Here is a 20,738-nt window from a genome sequence, read left to right on the forward strand (position 1 = left end):
CCACACTTCCCGATCATGCAGCTATCTGCACCACTGCATTGCTGTGCACAGCCAAGCCCGGTGGATGTCAGAGTAACAATAGCTTGGAAGTGGTGACCGTGAGAGTCTCACGCCTGGATTCATCGTGGTGAGGAGTGGAAAGGAAAGGCAGAACATGTCTTGATTCTGCCTCCCACATGGCTCAGTGGATTCGGCTGGGGCCGGGCTGCAGGAGCTCCTGGCTGTGTGACTAAGCTCTGCCTTCCCCATGGCTCTGCAGACTCAGCCAGGAGGCACTGCCATGGGAACTTGTGGCTGGGATCCCAGGATTTTACTTTCTGAACTGGCTGATTCATCCCTCACCTGTTGGGACGTCCCTCTGGGTCTCCTGCTCCTCAGGGGCTGGGGGATCTGGGATGCACGGCTCCTCCCCTCGCTCCAGCTGAGAGATCAGGGCGGGTTTGCGAACCGGACAACCTGCCCATGGGGAAGAGAAAAGAAGCAATAAGGGCACGGTCAGCGAGCCCCAGGGCTTGGTACAAAGGTCCCTGTCTGCTGGGGAGAGGACGATGGGGAAGTGTGACAACCAGTGGGAGGAGGGGCAGGCACAACCCAACGGTGACAACTCTGAATCTGCAGAGACAGACCAGAGCACTCTCTGCTGGAACAGGAACCCCAGCTCAGGCAGACAGGGAATACAGGCAGCGTGTGTGTGTGGGCATGTGTGCATGCGTGTACTCAAATAGGGAACCCCAGGATAGCATCACAGGTTCAAAAGCCAGCAGGGCCCATTCTATCCAGACAGTTTGGCCTGCTGCATTGAGCCAGGGAGGGATAGCTCAGTGGTTTGAGCATTGGCCTGCTAAACCCAGGGTTGTGAATTCAATCCTTGAGGGGGGCCATTTAGGGAACTGGGGCAGAAATCTGTCTGGGCTTTGGTACTGCTTTGAGCAGGGGGTTGGACTAGATGACCTCCTGAGATCCCTTCCAACCCTGATATGCTATGATCTAGGTATGTAAAATTCTACAAAAAAAATGTTTCCTTTGGACAATGCCATTTCAACTTAAGGAAATTTTTCACACAAGCAAATAATTTTCAAAATGAAAATTCTTTGGAAAATATAAAAATGAAAATACTGCAAAATAAATGTTGTTTTGAATATTTTCTACATTACATCGTTTACATTATGAGCAGGGCATCACAGGACATAGTTCAAAGTGTCTCCTGTTCGAGCTGCGGTTTCTTATTTATTTATTATTTGTGTTATGGTAAAGCCGTAGGAGCCCCAGTCATGGAGCAGGACCCTATTGTGCCAGGTGCTGTACAAGCACACAACAAATAGACAGTCTGTACCCAAAAAAGCTCACAGTCTAGTACATGACAAGAGACAACAGATCTATACAGACAGACGGAGGAATACAAGGAAAAAATGATGTAACTGTTACCATGACAACCAACTATACAACAGTAACATTGTCTAAATAGACAAAACATAGGGTGGGGGAAGAGGTAGAAGAGAGACAACAATGTCATGCTAGTTCCAAGATTTATGTCTCACGTTAGTTCCACAGGTATCACACTGTTTCACTGCAACATAAATAGGAGATACTTTGATCTAGAAAATAAGTCAAGATGTTTCAATCTATACTAAGCAGCCATGGCCCTTTGTGTATTTAATAAATAAATATTTTGACTATTATGTCATAAGATTACAAATCATGACATAAGAGTACATGTCCTCGTGTGCACCGTATATCATGAAATAATGTAAAAATAATATAAAAATGAAAACAAAACACATTTTAAAACAATAATTTTCAGAGAGTCTGTTTCATGGGAAATTACAAGGATATTTGGTTTTGTTCTGATCCAGGGTGAAAACAAATTTTGAAATGTCGAAACGAAACAGAAATGTGGAGTTTTGACCAGACTTGCTCCTGCATAACCCAGGCCAGAGAGTCTTACCCAGCGATTCTTGCTTCCAGCCCATCGCAGAGGTGCTCAGGAAATTACTTTTTCAAAAAAATGTTGATTAAAAGCAGGGTGTGTGTGTGTGTCTTTTTTTTAACCTTTTCTGGCTTTTGATGGAAACACACACATTTGGGGTTTTTTAGCAGCTGACACCCAACATATTTGATGGAAAGTTTTTGTGAAAATGTCAGTTTTGTTGAAAAATCCAATTTCCATAGAAAATAATTTTGATGGGAAAGTTTGGAGCAGTTCTATACTTTATGTGCATGTATTGTGTTTCTCAATCTCCTTGAAAACAAGGGGTGCAAAGATTAGTCTGGGACTCTAATGCCACCTCCCACCAGGAACCCAAGAGACCAGGGAATAGCCTGCAACTAGAGATGGGTGAAAAAGTTTCCAACACAACAGTTTCAGTGGAAACCATGAAGCTGCAAGATTGGCTGGCTCTCTGAGAGATGTTTATAAATTCCATTTTGGTTCTTCTGACACGAAATTTTTCAAATATTTCAGTTTCATGGGAAATTTCTAATTTCTGACTTTGTTGTCTGAATTTTAGAAATGCGAAATTTCTCACAAGCCAAAAATTCTGGTTCCTCACGGTGCTACCAGGAGCCCACCAGACCTGGGCATAGCAGAGAACTCACCGAGAGAACTGCTCAAAGACTAGCCATCCAAACTTTATTTTCAACTAAAATTGGGACATTGAACATAAAAATTAGCAGAAATTTTCTGCTTTGCTCAACATTTTTTGTTTTTTTTTTTTCACTGAAAATTTATACAAAACCCAAACCAAAAATTAGTTTCCACTGAAATTTTCCATGGAAAAAAATCTCCGTTTTCTGTCCAGGTCTACTCACAGCCAGAGCTCGTCAACATTTTTTTGTTCGACAAAATTTTCGGATGAAAAACAGACTTGATTTCCATGTAAAAAAATTCTACTTTTCAACAAAAGAGTTTCCAGTTTTTGTTTTTTCTCTCTCGTTTTTCGTTTATTCCCCCCAGTACCAAAACAGTAAAAGTCACGGGGGAGAGAAAGGAAAGAATGGGGAAAAAACATAGACGATTTAGTTCTTGTTGAAAAACTTGAAATATTTGTGAAAAAAATATTTGTAGTTTCTTTCAAAAGGTGGAAAAGATTTACGATTTTCCAGACAGCTCTGCCCAGAGCGTCCACATGAGTCAAGAAGTTTGGATAATCACCCAACTAACCCAGTGAGCTAATGCTCCGGTAATTCTCCTGCATGACAGTCTCATACAGCTGCCTCTGCTCCTCATCCAACAGCAACCACTCTGCCTCAGTCAGAGTCACAGCCACGTCCTTGAACTGCACTGGCATCTGCAACCACAAAGACATCCTGCTCAGCACTGACCGCTCCCGACAAATCCTGCCCCGCACTACGCTGTGTGCCAGTCCTCCCCTGCCCAGCTCAGTGCCAGCTGCTCTGGGGCCTATCCCTGGAATTAGGAAAACATGCACAGAAGCAGGGCAGGGTGTGACGTAGTGGGGAATTTCCCTTGTTCTGTTGTATGTGAGCCTATGTGAGTCTTCCTGTTTTGCATGAATGCTGTGTGTGCCTCAGTTTCCCGGGGTATTGCACCAATGGCTAGGTGGTGGGAATAAGGGTGTGTGACTTTTGAGGGGGCTGCTCCAGCTGGAAGCAAGTCAGTCTTGGCTGGCTTGGGGTTCAGGGGGGAGGACCAGAGCCCTGGCTCTGGGCTCCCCGCCCCACAAGATAGACTTGGCTGAAAGTCACTGATTTCTGTGCTAACAAGTTCTGCCCTACGCTGTGTTCCTGTCGACTAATAAACCTTCTGTTTTACCGGCTGGCTGAGAGTTACGTCTGACTGAGGAGTTGGGGTGCAGGGCCCTCTGGCTTCCCCAGGAGCCCCGCCCGGGCGGACTCGCTGCGGGAAGCACACGGTGTGGCAGGGGATCCTGAATGCTCTGAGGTCAGACCCAGGAAGGTCAAAGCTGTGTAAGCTTCTTGCCCTGGCGACAGCATGCTCAGAGAGGGGAGGCTCCCCCAGAGTCCTGACTGGCTTCGTATGAAGTAGTTCCAGAGCATCGCCCCGGTGACTCCATGACACCGAGCCAGTGTCGAAGGAAACAGGACACACAGAAATGGGATGTGCACGGTGGGGATTAGTGTGGGGAGTAGTGTTCGCAGCCACATCAAACACTAACCACACTGTGCCTAGACAGTATCTCTGGTGAGGAGGTGGCCCGCCTGTCAGTGTGAAGCGCTTCAATTTGGAGAGCACATTCCCTGCAAGACAGATAGCCTCACACAACGAATATGAGGACCAGGCTGGCACGATAGCATGAGGCCCTCCTCCATTTTGGGAAGCACGTTCCCTTCAAAATGGCGGCCCTCACAGACTGAATCACAGACTCTCATGGAGACTCAACACGGGGCCTTTTCACCTCAAACCAAACCTGTTCAGATCCAAAGCTGGGCTGCGTACTTGGGAACGCACAACACTGCAGGAGAGAGCACTCAGATGTCACTGTTATAAGGGAGACTTTAAATGAGAGCAGACCGTCTCCCACTCTCCCCAGTAGTATATTTTCCGGCCTCTTGGAACGTCTTAGCACAGGTGTGTTTGAGATGCCACGTGTGGCAAATTCACTCCCCCAAAATCCCCTGATTAGCAGGACTGGCAGCTCTCGCTAGCTGAGGTCTCTCATTGACCCTTCTAAATTGTTGGGGCTACATGAGTCCCCAAGTGCTCAGATGCCCACGAGTGGCCGCTAACTTGGGGCACTACAGTTTTTAGTTGTCCAGCTGGGAGACGGGTGGGACCTGGTTTCCAGGGGGGATGTGCTAAGGATAACACAGATGTATCTGCGCAGCACCTGAACCCTCTGGCCCCAGTTGACTCATGTTGGGCACCCAAACTCTGAAGCACCCACACTCCATGGAGATTCTTGAGCAAGGCTTTACAGGGACAAATACAGGAACCCTGGCTCCCCTGTGGCTTCCATAGTCTGTCTCCCCTTCCCACCCTGGTCTCTCACTGAGATGATCACTCTCACCTGTAGCCCCAGCCACTGGGCCTCTGGCTGCCCCACCTGGAACCCCTCTGCCAGGGCCACCGCTTGGGCGCCGGTATCAGGACCACATTCCCAGACCCAGTCCTGCATTTCCTCCGGCAGGATGGTCAGGAACTGTTCCAGGATCAGCAGCTCCAAGATCTGCTCCTTGGTGCGGCTCTGCGGCTCCAGCCAGCGATGGCAGAGCTCCCGGAGGCGGCTGTAAGCCTCCCGGGGCCCCTCGGCCTCCTGGTAGCAGAATTCCCTGAAGCGCCTGCGCTGTGTCTCTGGGCTGATGCCATAGCGATGCAGGATGGTGGCCTTCACCTTCCCATAGTCACTTGTCTCTGTGATGTCCAGGCTGCCATAGGCCAACTGGGCTTTCCCGGTGAGGTACAGCTCCAGTCGGGTTGTCCATTCCCCTCTCGGCCACTGGCAGGCGTCAGCCACCTGCTCAAAGGTGGCCAGATAGGCCTCGATATCGTCCTCTGGGGCCAGCTGTGGCAGCTCCAGGGTTCTCCATGCAGGTGCTGGAGTTGGCTTAACCTCGGCAGGGGTCTGCGTGGCTGACAGCTGCTCCTCTCGACACGGTGCCGTCTCCTCCAGCAGCTCGATCCCAGCCTGCTCCAGACCCCTGGGTGACTCACTGTCCCCCTGGGAGGTGGGGTTTTCACACCTATGTGCACAAGTCGGTGCTGGCACAACTCCGGGAGGAGGCAACAGCTCTGGTTCTCCATGCCTGAGGGCGCAGGCTGGAGCCGGCCCCACCTCCGGGAGGATGCGCAGAGCCTGCAGCACCTCCTGCCAGACGTCCTCCCAGTGCTGCAGCATCTCCTTCTGCGACGCATACTGGGCCTGCTGCGGCGCCACCCATCTCAGCAGCTCCCCAATGGTGCCGGACTGCACCACAATAGGCAGCCCGCCCGACCGCTCCAATCCCACATCTGGCTCGGGCCCAGCTGAGACCTGCTGCTCCGTCAGCCCAGCGGGGCACACCGACTGCTCCACCTGGATCTGAAACTGCAGGTCCAGGACCCCCTCTGCCCCCGGCCCTGCAGCCATGGCTGCTCCCCGGGGGTGTCCTTATCCCAGCAGGGGATGAGCCCCGACCCCAGGCCTTTCTGTCTCATTCATGCCCCTGGCAGGAAGCATCCAGCCTCTGACTTCATACACCAGTGCCTCGTTATTGACACCACGTGAGCCGGGTGGGGGATCAGGTCCGAGGGCCCAGAAGCACAAACTGTCTCGTAAAACCAGAGCGACCTCCTGGAGCGGCAATGCTGCTGTCTGGAAAGAGGGGCTTCTCCCAGGGCTCCTGAGAGGGCAAGGGAAACACAGACAGTGAGGGAGCAATTCCGTGGTACCGAGGGATTTGACTGCTTAGCTCAACCTGATAACTCCTGGTAAAAATGACAACGGCCGAGTTGTCCCCTGGAACTGTGCATCGTGTTCACTAACATTCCTGTCCTCCTAGTGTGGACGCACCCTTCCCTGCCAGAAAAGCTGTGTTCTTACAGCCAGCTAGTGACCACCTCTCCTTGTTAGAGGGGGGATGGGGAAATGGGGGGCACAAGCCAGGGACCTTTGATAAGCCGAGTTCAGTTCCCTTCTCTGTCAGACTCTGTGTGTGAGGCTGGGACACATGCAGAGCTTCCAGAGAAACATTCATAACAGAAAGACCCCTGCTCACCTCTCCCACCCCCAGCTTCCTACCCCTCTTAGCACAGCCAACCCTCTCCTTGCATAGGGTGATATGGGGTTGCAGCTGTGTTATTAGGGTTTGTCTACATAGGGAAATTGGCTGGCACAGCGACAGTGCAATAACCATGTTGTTGGGCTGAATCTGCCCCCCATGCAGCATAGGGCCCACACTGGCTCTGACAAATGCCCAGCTGGCCTGACCCCCAGAAGAATCATAGACTATCAGGGTTGGAAGGGATCTCAGGAGGTCATCTAGTCCAACCCCCTGCTCAAAGGGGGAACCAATCCCCAGACAGATTTTTGCCCCAAATCCCTAAATGGCCCCCTCAAGGATTAAACTCACAACCCTGTGTTTAGCAGGCCAATGCTCAAACCACTGAGCTATCCCTCCCCTCAGGAGGCAAATGGGATCCCGGGTGGGTCTGTTGCCCCCTCCCCGTCACACACTTTGTAATCCTTCGCCTCCTCTTACACAAACACCCCCCAACTCCTTCTGTTAGCATCACACTCCACATGCTCTCCCCATGCACTCGCCCCCCACACTCCCCACCGGCAAGTGCTGGGGTATTGTTCAGCCGCGCCGGCAAGCCCCCCCGCTGTCTGTGTGCAGGGAGAAAGCTGCAGGCTGATCAAACCGGCTGTTGTTCTCTCCAGTTCCCCCTTTGCCTGAGCTTTCCCTGTCGTGTCTAACTCCTCCCTACTTGTGCCCTGCATTTTAACCCCACGTTAGCCTGCTCTGTTTCCACCGGGCTTAGCGCTTCCACTGCATTTGGACAGAGAACTCCTCCTCCCTCCTGCCAGACAGAAGCCTCCCGGAAACGGGGAAAATGTTTTGTGGGCAGAATTTCCCAATGATTACGTTGGCAGATGACACAAAGCTGGGTGGGGGGTTACCAACACTTTGGAGGATAGAGCTAAAATTCACAGGGATCTCGATAAATTGGAGAACTGGGCTATAGCCAACAAAATGAAATTCAGCAAAGACAAATGTGAAGTGTGGCACTTAGGGAAGAAAAACCAAATGCACAAACACAGAGTGGGGGGAAACTGTCCTGGCAGCAGCACTGCTGAAAAGGATCTGGGAGTTGTGGTGGATCACAACCAAAACACGCGCCAGCAATGTGATGCTGTTGCAAAAAAGCAAATGCAATTTTGGGTTGCATTAACAGAGGCAGAGCATGCAAGTCATGGGAGGTGATAGTACCGCTCTACTCGGCATTGGTTAGGCCTCAGCTGGAGTAGTGTGTCCAATTTTGGTCACCAACGTATAAAAAGGATGTAGAGAGAAACTGGGAAGGACCCAGAAGTGAACGACAAAGATGATGAGAAGGAATGCAAGTCATACAAGCAAAGCCTGAAGGAACTGAGTATGTTTAGTTTGGAAAAGAGGAGATTAAAGGGGGACGTGATAGCGGTCTTCAAATACTTGAAAGGCTGCCATAAAAAAGATGGAGAAAAGAGGCAATGGGGTCAAACAGAAGATTTATGTCTATACTGGCAATTGAGCGACAAAACTGTTGTCGTTCAGAGGTGCAAACCACTCCCCCTCCCAAGACAAAAGTTTTGCCATGGCAAGTGTTATTGTGAACAGTGTGTTGTCGGCAGGAGCGCTCTCCCGTCGACAATGTGAACGCTGTTCATTGGGGGAGCAAGTATTTTGTTGGCAAGAGTGCTGACAAACAGCGGCTACACTGCCCAACTTTTAGCGACACAGCTGTGTCGACACGGCCATGTCACTAAAAGCTGTGTAGTGTAGACAAAGCCTAAGATTAAATCTTAGAAAAAACTTCCTAACAGTAAGAACAGGAGAACAATGGAACAGACCTGCCTAGGGAGGTCAAGGAAGCTCCTTCACTGGAGGTTTTCAAAAGGAGGCTGGATAACCAGCGGTCTTGGATGGGTTAATGTGACACATGGCTAGAAAGGGTTAAACATCCTGCAAAATAAATACCCCTAAAAAGACATGTGGGGAGATGATGTTTGTGTTTTTGTGTATTTACATATGTATGAGTAGGGTCCACAATGTAATCAACACTCATATCATTTAAATTAATTGTAATGTACTGCGAATGGTGGAGGAACAAGCAAATGGCCTTATGTTAATTCATATAGCTAAGTACCGGTGATGGACCTCCTTCAAAGTCATCCTAATTACCTTTTGTTCCCTGAGGAACTCCAACTTGTCAAAAGACATGTGTAGCGGGGTGGTCACCCGCTCCTGCCCTGAAGGGCTTGAAACAGCCCTTGGAGAGGGTTATGGTAGGGGAAACCTGGGCTGATTGGGGAAGTAGTCACAGCTGGGCCACGCCCCAATCAGGCCACAGTTGGCCCTATAAAAAGGCTGTGAGCCAGGCACTCAGGAGACTCTCTCGCTAGCCTTTGCAAGGGAGGGGCCTGGCTGCTGGGGAGTGTACCTGAGGTGGAGCAGGGCTGGGGGAAGGCCAGAGGAGCTGGGGAGCTCTGGCCTGGAAACCCCCCAGGCTGCAGGCCTAGTATCAGGCTGAATAGGTATTGGGATTGCAGGGGCCAGCCCAAGGGCAGAGGAAGGCAGCAGGCCCAAACCCACCTTGCCAGTGATGAGTGGCTTATACTGCAGTCTGCCCCAGGGAATGGGGGCTAGTTGGTGACTGGCAGTACCCTACGACTGAGGCGAGGTGGAGATAGGGGGTGGGGATTCCCTGGGGAGGGGAGACCCTGAGACTGAGGGGTGTACAGCCAGGGGGCAGCACCCCAGATAATGGGGCACTGGAGTCCAGGGAGGGACAGGGGGGCCAAGTGGCAGCGGGACACCGGCCTGCAGAGGGCGCTCCGGAGGCTGGAGAGCTAATTCTCTGAGACGACCAGAAGGAGACGCCGCAGGGGTGAGTCCCACATTGCTACAACATGAAATTGTATAAAAGATCCTTAGGTCCTGATTCTGTCATCTCAGATCTGCTTAGGCTTCATCAGGGGAAGTTTGAGTCACAAGGCTGAGGTCCCAGTTATGCTGGGACGCCCTGAATATGAGATTTGGACATTGGACTATGAACTATTTTTGAAAGAACTCTTTGCAACTACAAAGCTCACCATCTCTGCTATGAATTTGAACCTCAATATACATACAGACATGAGTTCGATTTATTGATCTTTTAATCATACTCTCTCTCTTGTTTTTTAATAAAGTTTAGTTTAGTTAATAAGAATTGGCTGTAGCGTGTATTTGGGTAAGATCTGAAATATTCATTAACCTGGGCGGTAATGAGTCCGATCCTTTGGGATTGGCAGAACCTTTTCTTTTATATGATGAAATAATATTTACAGAAATTTTCATCATATTTGACGTGGGTACCTGGATGGGGACCTGAGGCTGGATCACTTCAAGGGAACTGTGTTGTTTGGACTTCTGAGTAACCAGTAAGGTAATAAAGAAACTGTTTTATGCTGGCTTGGTAAATCTAAGGGTACGTCTATACTTACCTCCGGGTTCGGCGGTAAGCAATCGATCTTCTGGGATTGATTTATCGCGTCTTGTCTAGACACGATAAATCGATCCCGGAAGTGCTCGCTGTCGACGCCGGTACTCCTGCTCTGCGAGAGGAGTAGGCAGAGTCAATGAGGGAGCCTGCCTGCCATGTGTGGACCTTTGGTAAGTACCTTTAAGTTCGAACTAAGGTACTTCGACTTCAGCTACATTATTCACGTAGCTGAAGTTGCGTATCTTAGTTCGAACTGGGGGGTTAGTGTGGACCAGCCCTAAGTATTGGAATATCCACCAGCTTTGGGGATTGTCTGCCCCATTCTTTGCAGTTCACCCTAATTGAGTGACCACAGCTGGCTCCCCACTAGAACCCCGGTCACAGTTAGACACAACAAATCCTGCATCTTGCAGGAGGTTAGACTAGATCAGTGGTTCTCAACCTTTTCAGACTACTATACCCCTTTCAGGAGTCTGATTTGTTTTGCGTACCCCCAAGTTTCACCTCACTTAAAAACTACTTGCTTAGAAAATCAGACATAAAAATACAAAATGTCACAGCACACTAGTACTGACACATTTGCTTGTTTTCTCATTTTTGCCATATAATTATACAATTAATCAATTGGAATATAAATATTGTTCTTACTTTTCAGTGTGAAACTTGAGTCTGTTTTTTCACTTGGGAGCCTTGTCTGAAGCCGGAGCCGCAGGCAGTGGGGCTGAAGTCCAAGCCCCACCACCCAGAGCTGAAGTATGTAACTTTGCTTCACAGGGGTACCTGTCTATAACTGCCTATAACCTGTCCCGTGACCACTGATCTAGATGAGTTGAGTACCCCTTGGAAGACCTCTGCATACCTCCAGGGTACGCATGCCCCTGGTTGAGAACCACCAGACTAGATGACCCCTGCGGTCCCTTCTAGCCCTGTGGCTCTATGACCCGGAGAGGCAGAACTGTCAGCTGAGCATTCTACAAAACATTGTGTGGTTTGCAGACCAAATGGCTGACAGACATTCCCATTAGAAGTTCTTGTTGCCAAAAGCTGTTAGCTTTCACCTCCAGGATGGCCTACATTGATCATGAGGCAAATTATTGAGTTATTTACATGCACTGCTTTTCTCTTGTCATTGCACAGACTGCAGCGCTGTGCTATGCAAGAGAGAGCAAGAGCACCCTGTGAATGAAATGAGAGAGCAGCCCAGATTAACGCACTGCTCAGCACCAGGACATATCCCACCCCAGTACCCGGCAAGCGCAGCAACATTAGGATGCAGTTACATGGGTCTGGCACGGGTAGCGCATAGTAGCAGGGAGTTTCCCATGCCCAGGCTAGCTCTGCCGTGAAGAAATACCCTTAGTGTGGTGCTGAGATTCCAGGCTGAGACACTGACCTGAGGAGGGGACTGCTGACAGCAGAGGGACCTTTAACCACCAGACAAAGGCAGAGCACGATCCACTGGCTGAGAGCAGAAGGGAGACAAATTCAGACAGGGAATAAGGGGCCCGTGTTTACCAGGGAGGGGAATGAACCACTGGGAGAACTCCTCTCAGGATGGAGTAGATTCTCCCTCACTGGGTGTCTGTCGGTGGAGAGGGGGCATCTTGTTCTCAAAGCCCTGCTCTAACCCAGCCAGGAATTACTGGGCCAGGGGCAGGAATTGCTGGGGGGAGATGGGTTAGCTAGCTGGGTCTGGGAGGCTGGGCTGGATGGCCATAAAATGAGATCCCAGTGGGTAGGGAAAGGGCTCAGAGTGTTCCATTGGAGGGAGATGTCCGTGTACGTGAAAATGAGACAATTTCATGTGCTGCCTCTAGTGAGACTGGAAAATATTTAGACTGAGGCAGAGCTGGTGAATTTTCATCTTTCATCCAAATGTGGGAGGGATTTTGAAAGGAAACAGCTCTTCATCAAAATGGACATTTCTGCAAATATGTATTACATTTTTTTTGTCAAATTCCTTGATTTTCACTGGAAAAAACGCCAAACCCCAATAAATGTTCAGTTTTCAGTAATCCAAGCCCAACAGAGTTTCAGCTTTAAAAACAAAACCGTTTTGGTTTCAGAAAAGTAAAGAACTTTCAGTTTTTCAAGGGAAACCAAAATATTAAGACAAAAATGGAATATATTTTAAAGGAGGGAGGAATAATCTGCTTCCCCATCCATCGACTCCTCTGTGTCTTGTACTTTGTGCTAAGGGCAGGGCTACACCCAGCCTTGGGCACTGCTTGGTATAGAGACTACACAACCAGGGATGCGCCCTCTCTTTGGATTGTGAGAGAAGAAATCGCTCTCCCACTCCCCAGAGCCCCAGTCCTGTTGCCAATGGGCAGAAGCACATTGAGATCTGGATGGACATGTTTGCCGATTGCAATTTAAGGTTCCTGGAGTCTGGCTGTGGGGGAGATGTTTGCGGACAGGCGCTTCTAGAGACACAGGGCTGGCCTTAGGTAAAATGGTATCCTGAGTAAACTTTTGGTGCCCTTTCTTTGAGTCTGGATATGGGGGGGCGGATGGGTGGAAGGGGGCAGGCCTGGGGGCACGTGCCCTCTCTCCTGGGATCCCCCAGGCTGGGTGTGCCTGCACCCACAGCTTGCGTCCACATTGGGAGTGTCTGACTAGGAGGCATTTCCACTCACCTGCCACAGTGAATAGCCAGCACCCAACTGCCCCCAGCAGGTGAGATGTGGTTGGAGACCAGGGTTCCCTGGGAAGTAGAGGCTGGAGAGCTGCTGGCTGCCCCCAATCATAGTGCTTAGGAATAAAACCATCCCAACAATTAACAACAGCTGGGCAGAGCTGGGACTGAGCCATCCCAAACGCAGGGCCTGGCTCAGATGGGACTAGATGCAGGGGCTGTCCCTGATGCCCCATCTTCTCCATCAACTTCCTGCAGGGCCAGGATAGTGCTAGGTTCCCAGTGCAGATCCCTGGCTCCCTGGTGCCACTACTCAACAGCCATCGCTGGCTCTGGAGCTCTTCCCACATTGATGGGGTCTCTCCACCACCACAAAGAGGGGCTATTGGGGACTGAGTAAACTGCCCCACTAGTGGGACATTGATGGGGTCTCTGCCCCCACAGGCTGGCTCTGTCCCACAACCAGCACATGAGCAGGGTCTCTCCCCAGTGTGGGCAGGGAGGTCCCTGGTGGGTGGCAGCCAAGGGTTGAGCTGAGAGAAAAATGGCTCCCATGCTCCAGGGACTGACGGATTCTCTGCTCCACATGAGAGAGAGAGAGGGGCTCTTAGGTGTGTGCCATGGGCTGATCTCTGGGGTAAACAACCCCTAGCATAACTAATGCAGCAACAACTGCCTGCATCTGCAGGGAGCCTGAGACAATTGCTCTGAGGGGGAGCTGTCCTGGGTAGGACCAATACAGAGACGCTGGCTCAATAACCAGAAAACTAATACAAAGAACCCAAGGTGTATTTTTAGTTTACTCTCCCTTTTTTTTTTTTTTTTTTTTAGTCAGTCTCCTGGTCGGTGACCACTTTGGGTTGGCGAGGGTGTCTCAGTGGGAACTCCCCACTTGACGGCTGTGGAGCAAGTCACACAGAGACCTGAATATAACCCTGTCCCATGGACAATGGAATCAGCTGTCTCTAGTGACTGAGTATTCATAGACTGGTAGAATTAAAGCCGGGAGGGACCATTTGATCATTAGTCTGACCCTCTGTATAGCACAGACCACTACATTCCATCCAGTTCCCACTGTATCGAGCCCAGTAACTTGTGTTCAGCTAAAGCATCATCCAGGAAGGCCCCCAGTCAGGATCTGAAAACATCAGGAGATGAAGAATCCACCACTTCCCTTGGGAGTCTGTTCCAGTGGTTAATGACCCTCACGGTGACAAATATGTGCCTAGTCTCTCATTTAACTTTGACTGGCTTCAGTTCCCAGCCATCAGTTCTTGTTCTGCTTTGCTCCGCTAGATTAAAGAGCCCTTTAGCACCCAGTATTTTTCCCCCAGGAAGGCACTTTGACTTCCTGGTGCAGATAGCAACAGGCAGAGTCACAGTAACATAGGCATTGTCAGACTGGGTCAGAGCCAAGTTCCATCCAGTCCAGGGTCCCATCTCCAATACCAGAAGCTGCAGAGGAAGATATAAGAACCCAGCAGTAGTAGATGGGGGATAATCTGCTCCCCTGAGCCCTTAAGCAGGAGGGGTTGCCAGGCATTTTTTGCATTAACTATTCTAGCTCTGGATATTCTTGTTATCCATAGAAATGCCCAGTCCCTCTTTGAATCTTGCTAAGCTCTTGCTCTCAGTGGAATCCTGTGGCAGTGAGTTCCACAGGATAATTATGTGCTGTGTGGAAAAGTATTTACTTTGATCAGTTTTGAATTTCCCAACTTTTATTTTCATAGTGTGTCCCCTTGCTCTTGCATTATAGGACAGGGAGAACAGAAACGCCTTTCTCTCAGATCTCCTTTCTCTCGACCAGTCAATATTTTATAGACTTTGATCATGTCCCTTCTTGTTCACCCCCTATCAAAGGTTACAAATGCAGCTACGTCTCTCTCTCTCTCTCTCTCTCTCTCTCTCTCCAGGAGGGAGCTCTGTCCCTTCATAGGTTTTTAATAAAGCAAAATGTATACAACTGTGCGATAAAGACCTAATAACTCAAGTTGTCTCTGTTATAATATAACGCGCTTTTATTTTATGGGGAGGTTTACTGTGAACGCAGCAGAATAGTCAGCAGGCGATCTAACCAAATTTTCTGTTATATCGGGTGGAACAGAAATAGGTTTGCTGCCAGGGTTGCCAACATGTGAATACTGGGCGATCCCTGTCCCAGGAGGTTGCAGAAGTTTTGAGGAGAGCAAGGAGTGCACTGTGACACAGGGGTTGCTGACTATAGGCAGATTTGGTGGCCTGCATCCCCGTCATCTTTTGCCCAATCTGCAGCATCTAAGGCCTTGACTACACTACAAAGTTTTGTCGGTAAAAGTTATGCCGCTTTAATTAAAGCGCGTTCATTAAAACCGCTGTTGCGTGTCCACACTAGCGTGCGTGTCCACACTAGCTCCTTGTGTCGGCAGAGCGCATCCACACAAACAGCTCTTGCGTTGACACAGAGCAGTGCACTGTGGGTAGCTATCCCACTATGCAACTGGCCCAGGGTGCTTTGGGAAGGGTTTGCTGCTTGCAATGCCTCATGGGGCAGGTAGAGCATCACATGATGCAGGATTCTGTCAGTCGCTTTTTCAAGGGAAGGGGGGAAGGGAGAGGAGAGTGGTGTGTCTGGGGCAGGGGAGACAGCAGACAGCAGGCTGACTGACCTATCCTGCGGCAGAGGGAGGGGGATAACCCGCCATGTCAGCCCCCGGCTCAGCCCACTCTGCCTGCAGTTCTGTGATTCCCTCCCACTTCTCCCACAGCCGCCTCAGCTGCCGGGAGAGGCAGCCTGAGCAGCTCTGTGAGCTCTCCATGGCAAAGCGGCCCAGCAGTCTCCCTCCCCCACTCCCCGCAGCAGCTGTGTTCCTAGTGCAGGTGGACCAGGCATTCCACGTGAATGATTTGCTCTTTGTTCCCCAAAGGGAGCAGCACACTCAGCGGTCAGCTACTTCCTGGAGCTATGAAAGGGGAGGGGCGCAGGATGCCTGCCGGGCAGCAGAGATCAAAACGCTGAGCAGAGCGGTCCCGGCAGGCATTGTGGGATACAGGCGGATTCCGGAAGCCAGTCCTGTTGACAAAACAAACAGCAGCGTCTACACTGAGGCTTTGTCACTTTAATTTGGCTGCATAAAGTTTTATGCTCTCGTTGAGGTGGTTTTATTTTGTCGGCAAAACAGCAGAGTTTTGCCGACAAAACTTTGTAGTGTAGACAAAGCCGAACTAATGACTTCAAAGATTGTGATCGACCAGACATTGTGCTGATTCACTCAGGCAGAAATGATCTGGGCCTTATCCTCATTCAATGGATGAAAGCAGATTGGGTCTGCATCAGAGATTTGCGTCCAGGACCTCTGATAGTTTGGCTAAAGCTTTGTCTACACTACCAATATATGTTGGTATAACTACATGGCTCAGCAGTGTGGAAACCTAACCCCCCAGTGTAGAAAGCGTTTCTCCTGTTGACATAGCCAATGCCTCTCGGGAACGCGGAGAACCTACGCTGATAGGAGAAACTCTCCCGTTGGCATAGGTAGCATCCTCACGAAGCGCTACAGCCGCGCAGCTGCACCAGCGCAGCTGGGCCCCTGCAGCACTGTTCATGTAGACAAGCCCTGATTGTCTGCATAATTCCAACAATGACAATATGGCAACCATTACTAAGTGTTGGAAGAACATTAATCGGGAAATGAGAGGGTTCATGGCTAGGGTTACCATATTTAAAAAATAAAAAAAGAGGACACTCCACAGGGCCCTGGCCCCGCCCCTTTCCCACCCCTGGTCCCGCCCCAACTCCGCCCCTTCCCCAAAGTCCCCGCCCTAACTCCGCCCCCTCCCCTGAGCGCCCCGCATTCCCCCTCCTCCCTCCCAGGCACGCGAAAAGGGCTGCCCGAGCGCTACCGGCTTCACGGTTTGCTGGGCAGCCCCCAGACCCTGCGCCCCCGGCCGGCGCTTCCCCAGCGCAGCTGGAGCCCGGGAGGGGAAGCGCCCAGCCGGGGGCGCAGGGTCTGGAGGCTGCCCGGCAAACCATGAAGCCGGTAGCACTCGGGCTTCGGGCAGCCCCCTTGCCTCCGGACCCTGCGCCCCCGGCCGGGCACTTCCCCTCCCGGGCTCCGGCGGCTGCTGTGCTCCCTGAATTCCTGGGCTCTGTAAGCACCGAGCTGCCCAAACGCTACCGGCTTTGGGCAGCCCCCATGCCTCTGGACCCTGTGCCCCCGGAGCCCGGGAGAGGAAGTGCCCGGCCGGCGGCTCAGGGTCCGGAGGCATTGGGGCTGCCCGAAGCTGGTAGCGCTCGGGCAGCTCGGCTTTAAACAGAGCCGAAGAGTCAGAGGAGGAGCACAGCAGCCGCGGGAGGGGAAGTGCCCGGCCGGCGGTATTTTTCCCGGACATGTTCGGCTTTTTGGCAATTCCCCCCGGACGGGGGTTTGATTACCAAAAAGGGTGTCATGTCCAGGAAAAACCGGACGTATGGTAACCCTATTCGTGGCTGACTGGACAAGGTGTAGGGTTTGTCACAGAAACATTATGAGCTCTGACCCAGCAGTGTTTCTCAGAAATGGAGTCCATCTATTGGGCAGGGGACAGAGGATCTTTCTCTCAACCATAAAACTGTCAATATTTTGGAACAGAAACCCTGTCTGTGATTTCTCCCACCGGCCCGGCTACAAACTCCACCCTTCAACCATTCTGAAGCACAACCAGGAACACCACTGCACTGTAACAGAGCTGTCCTTCATTCCAGGCACTGCATGTGAGTTGGGTTATCAGAGGGGATAAGTAATGGCAATAGAAACGTTGTATATCAGGGAGTGAGGAGTCCAGAGAGATGCATTCCCTCCTTGCTGTGGGGTGGGCGGGGAGGGGAGCCTGGAAACAGTAGTGTGGAGGAAGCTAGGCTGGAGTGGGGAAAACTGTGGGACAGGGGCATAGCTGGGGAGGTGTGCCAAAGAAGTGCTAGTGAGGGGCCCAGATGATGTGTAGTGAGGGGCTGGCTGGCTGGGTATGCCAATTGCAGGACATGATATGTACAACTGCCTAAATGACTACTAACTCCTACCAAAAGAATATCTTCTCCTGTTCAAAAAAGTAGGAAATTCAATGACAGAAATGCATTGGTCCGATATACCACCAAGCAACCATCACTCTGCGTTAACATCGTTTCAAACTTCTGAAAACCAGGAAATGCAATTTGTGCTGATGCCATGCCCTGGTGAACACCTGCCACTAATTATTGTAGTCCCAACCTTTGTACACCTGTGCAATAAAGATTTAACAACTCAAGTTGTCTCTGTTAGAATTTTTATTTTATGGGGAGGGTTACTGTGAACACAGTAGAATAATCAGCAGACAGTCTAACCAGCTCTGCCCTCTTTTAGCAATGCCCCAATATACCATGTTACAGGTATACCTTTTTACTTGGCCAACCCCACAATTGCTGAAATGTAAAAGCTCCTTTTACCACTCATTCACAGGATTCCATCTGGCACTATTAAAGGACAAAAAGGAAAAAACAAAGTTGCCCAACTGAAAAAGGGCAGAATTAAGGTTATACTGGCAACCTTAACTCTTCATTTCCTGGTTTTCAGAAGTCTGAATTTTGCTCAACTCAGCATTCTGAAAGGGCATACAACCAAGCTAGCTTAACTCAGCCTGAATGTAGTTCTTTTGACATTGAAATCTGGATTACCCTTGTGGAAAAGATATCTTTGGTGTGTGACATTGTTCTTGTAGGTTAAAAGTTCTTTTGGAGTGCGTGTAGGATTTTACGTGGGTCAACCTGGTCTGCTGCTGACATAATCCGGATGCTGTTGGAGCATGTGGCAGCCCTTGATCATTACAGCTAACTGTGTGGCTGCTTTTTATTTTGTTTTCCTTTTTATCCAGCCCCTTTGTAATTTTGTAGTTTTCCCATTGTGATCTAAAGAATGTCCAGTGGCTGAACACATCTCCTTTTGTGTCTGCTTGTTCAGGGACAGGGATTTGGCAGGTCACCAGGATTTTTGTTAGGCTTGGGAGGATGAAAGTTTTATCGGTAAATGTCAGTAAACGTCAATTTCTCCCAACACACACAAACAGATGAAAAATGATTGCCACCAGTTACAACTGAAATTTACAGATAGGCAAAATAAAACCAATGCTGCTGGAGAACTACTTAGAATTCAATTTAAGAATATTTACATTGTATATTTTGACATGTGGCACTGCCAATTTGTGTTTTAATGGTTATAAAACTTTAATTTTTTGAATTTCAACATCTGTCATTAAATAAGTATTGTCTGACCCACCCATGCAATTTCAGGAAATTGCGAAAATGTAAATCGATAAAAATAGAAAAAAAAATATTTAAAACCCACACATTTGTGCAAATATGGAAACTGAAATTGACAAAAATCTAAAAAAAAAAAAAAACTTTAAAATAAGCACAGATATTATCCAGTGAAATTAGAAAAAAGAAAATTCAGTCCCGACAAGTCTAATTATTATTTCCTCTTTGAGTTTTGTTTTTCTGCAATATTCTTAGTTTTGAATCTCAGGTACCTCCTGACACCATGCTCAGTTTTCTAGCATAAGAGAAAGAGCTAAGGTAGCGCGACAGTCTGGTTTTATTCCTTCCACCACATCTCCAGTCCTCTCTCATCAAGCAATTACTGACCGTGGAGTTCTCTGCATTCCTAAACATTACCCTATATGAGCATCCTATCATACAATTGTAACAGCCCCCTGCGCTGGGGAGAGACCCCGCTAATGTGCTGGCTGTAGGGCAGAGCCAGCCTGTGGGGGCAGAAACCCTATCAATGTCTGCGTGGAGGAGGGGGCATGAGGGCAGATCACTTAGCCCCCAGTAGCCCCCCCCCATGACGATGGAGAGACCCCATCAATGTAAGAAGAGCTCCACAGAGCCAGCGACAGCCACTGAACCATGGTGCTGGGGAGCCAGGGATCTGAACTGGGCACCCGGTGCTGCCCTGGGTCTGCGATCAGCCAGTTGGGGAGGGGCGGGGTGTCAGAGGCAGCCCCTGAACTCATGGGGCCCTGACACCCCCCAGCCTAGTTTGTGCTAGTCCCTGAGGCTGGGATGGCTCAGTCGCAGCACTGTCCAGCTGCTATTAATTGTAGGGTTGGTTTTATTCCTAATCACAGTGGCTGGGAGCAGTTGGCACCACTCCAGCCCTTAGTCCCCAGGGAGACCTGGTTATGAGTCATCTGCCAGTTTAGAGCTGGCTATTCACCCTGGGGGATGACTGGAGATGTCTCCCGGTCATATACTGCCAATACAAACACAAGTGCTGGAGTCAGTGCAACGGTGCACTGGGCTGCCCCCAGGCCTGCCCCCAGCATCCCAGAGTGGCTGCATCTTAGCACCAGGCTGAAGGATCTCTGCTTAAACAGCCTCCACACCCCACCCCAGAATCAGCTGCATCTCTGCACCATGCAAAGTATAAACCGCTGGCATGCCCCACTCCAGAGATGGCTGTAACTCAACACTGGACAAAGGATCCCTGTATAAACAGCCCCTGCAGCCCACCCTGGAGGCAGCTGCATCTCATATTGGGATGAGGGGCCTTGTATAAACATCCCTAGTGCCCCACCCCAGAATCAGCTGCATCTCAATGCCTGGCAAGGGATCCCTGGATAAAGGACCCCCAGCACCCCAGAATCAGCTGCCTCACAAAACTGGGCAAGGGATCCCTGGATAAACAGACCCCGTTCCCCACCCCAGAGTTAGCAGCATCTCAGCTTTGGCTGAAGGATCCCCGTATAAGCAGCCCCGGCACCCCACCCCAGAGGTACCTTTATCTTAGGATGGGCTGAAAGAACCTGTATTAAGAGCCACTGGCATCAGCTGCATCTCAGCACCCTCTGCAGAGAGGGCTCCCTGTATAAACAGCCTCCATGCTGACCCCACCCCAGAAGCGGCCTCATCTCGGTGCTGGGCAAGGGACGTCTCTGGGCAGCAGGACCCGAGAGCAAGCTGGG

At 50.2% G+C, this 20,738-nt stretch overlaps 1 protein-coding gene across 6 annotated transcripts in view; it reads right to left on the bottom strand.

Annotated features, from left to right (window-relative positions):
* The window catches only part of LOC101952830 (neurotrophin receptor-interacting factor homolog), a 30,415-nt gene extending 9,686 nt beyond the window's left edge, over positions 1-20,729 (bottom strand). For 3 of the 6 annotated variants that reach the window (XR_010600880.1, XR_010600879.1, XM_065594246.1), the window contains exons 1-4: positions 7,237-7,994; positions 4,989-6,300; positions 3,161-3,287; positions 343-456 (exon numbers count right to left, since the gene is read on the bottom strand). Coding sequence is in view for 4 of the 6 variants with exons in the window: in XM_065594246.1 (XP_065450318.1) it covers positions 343-456; positions 3,161-3,287; positions 4,989-6,047 (1,300 nt within the window). In the remaining 2 variants the exon portion in view is untranslated. Of the gene's footprint in view, positions 1-342; positions 457-3,160; positions 3,288-4,988; positions 6,301-7,236; positions 7,995-10,789; positions 16,529-20,552 lie in introns of those variants that run through there. The other 3 variants (XM_065594249.1, XM_065594247.1, XM_065594248.1) reach the window with 3 other exon arrangements.
* Between the last annotated feature and the right edge of the window lie 9 nt (positions 20,730-20,738).

The sequence above is a fragment of the Chrysemys picta genome, chromosome 4 (genome assembly GCF_011386835.1).
Source record: "Chrysemys picta bellii isolate R12L10 chromosome 4, ASM1138683v2, whole genome shotgun sequence".
Taxonomy (NCBI): domain Eukaryota; kingdom Metazoa; phylum Chordata; order Testudines; family Emydidae; genus Chrysemys; species Chrysemys picta.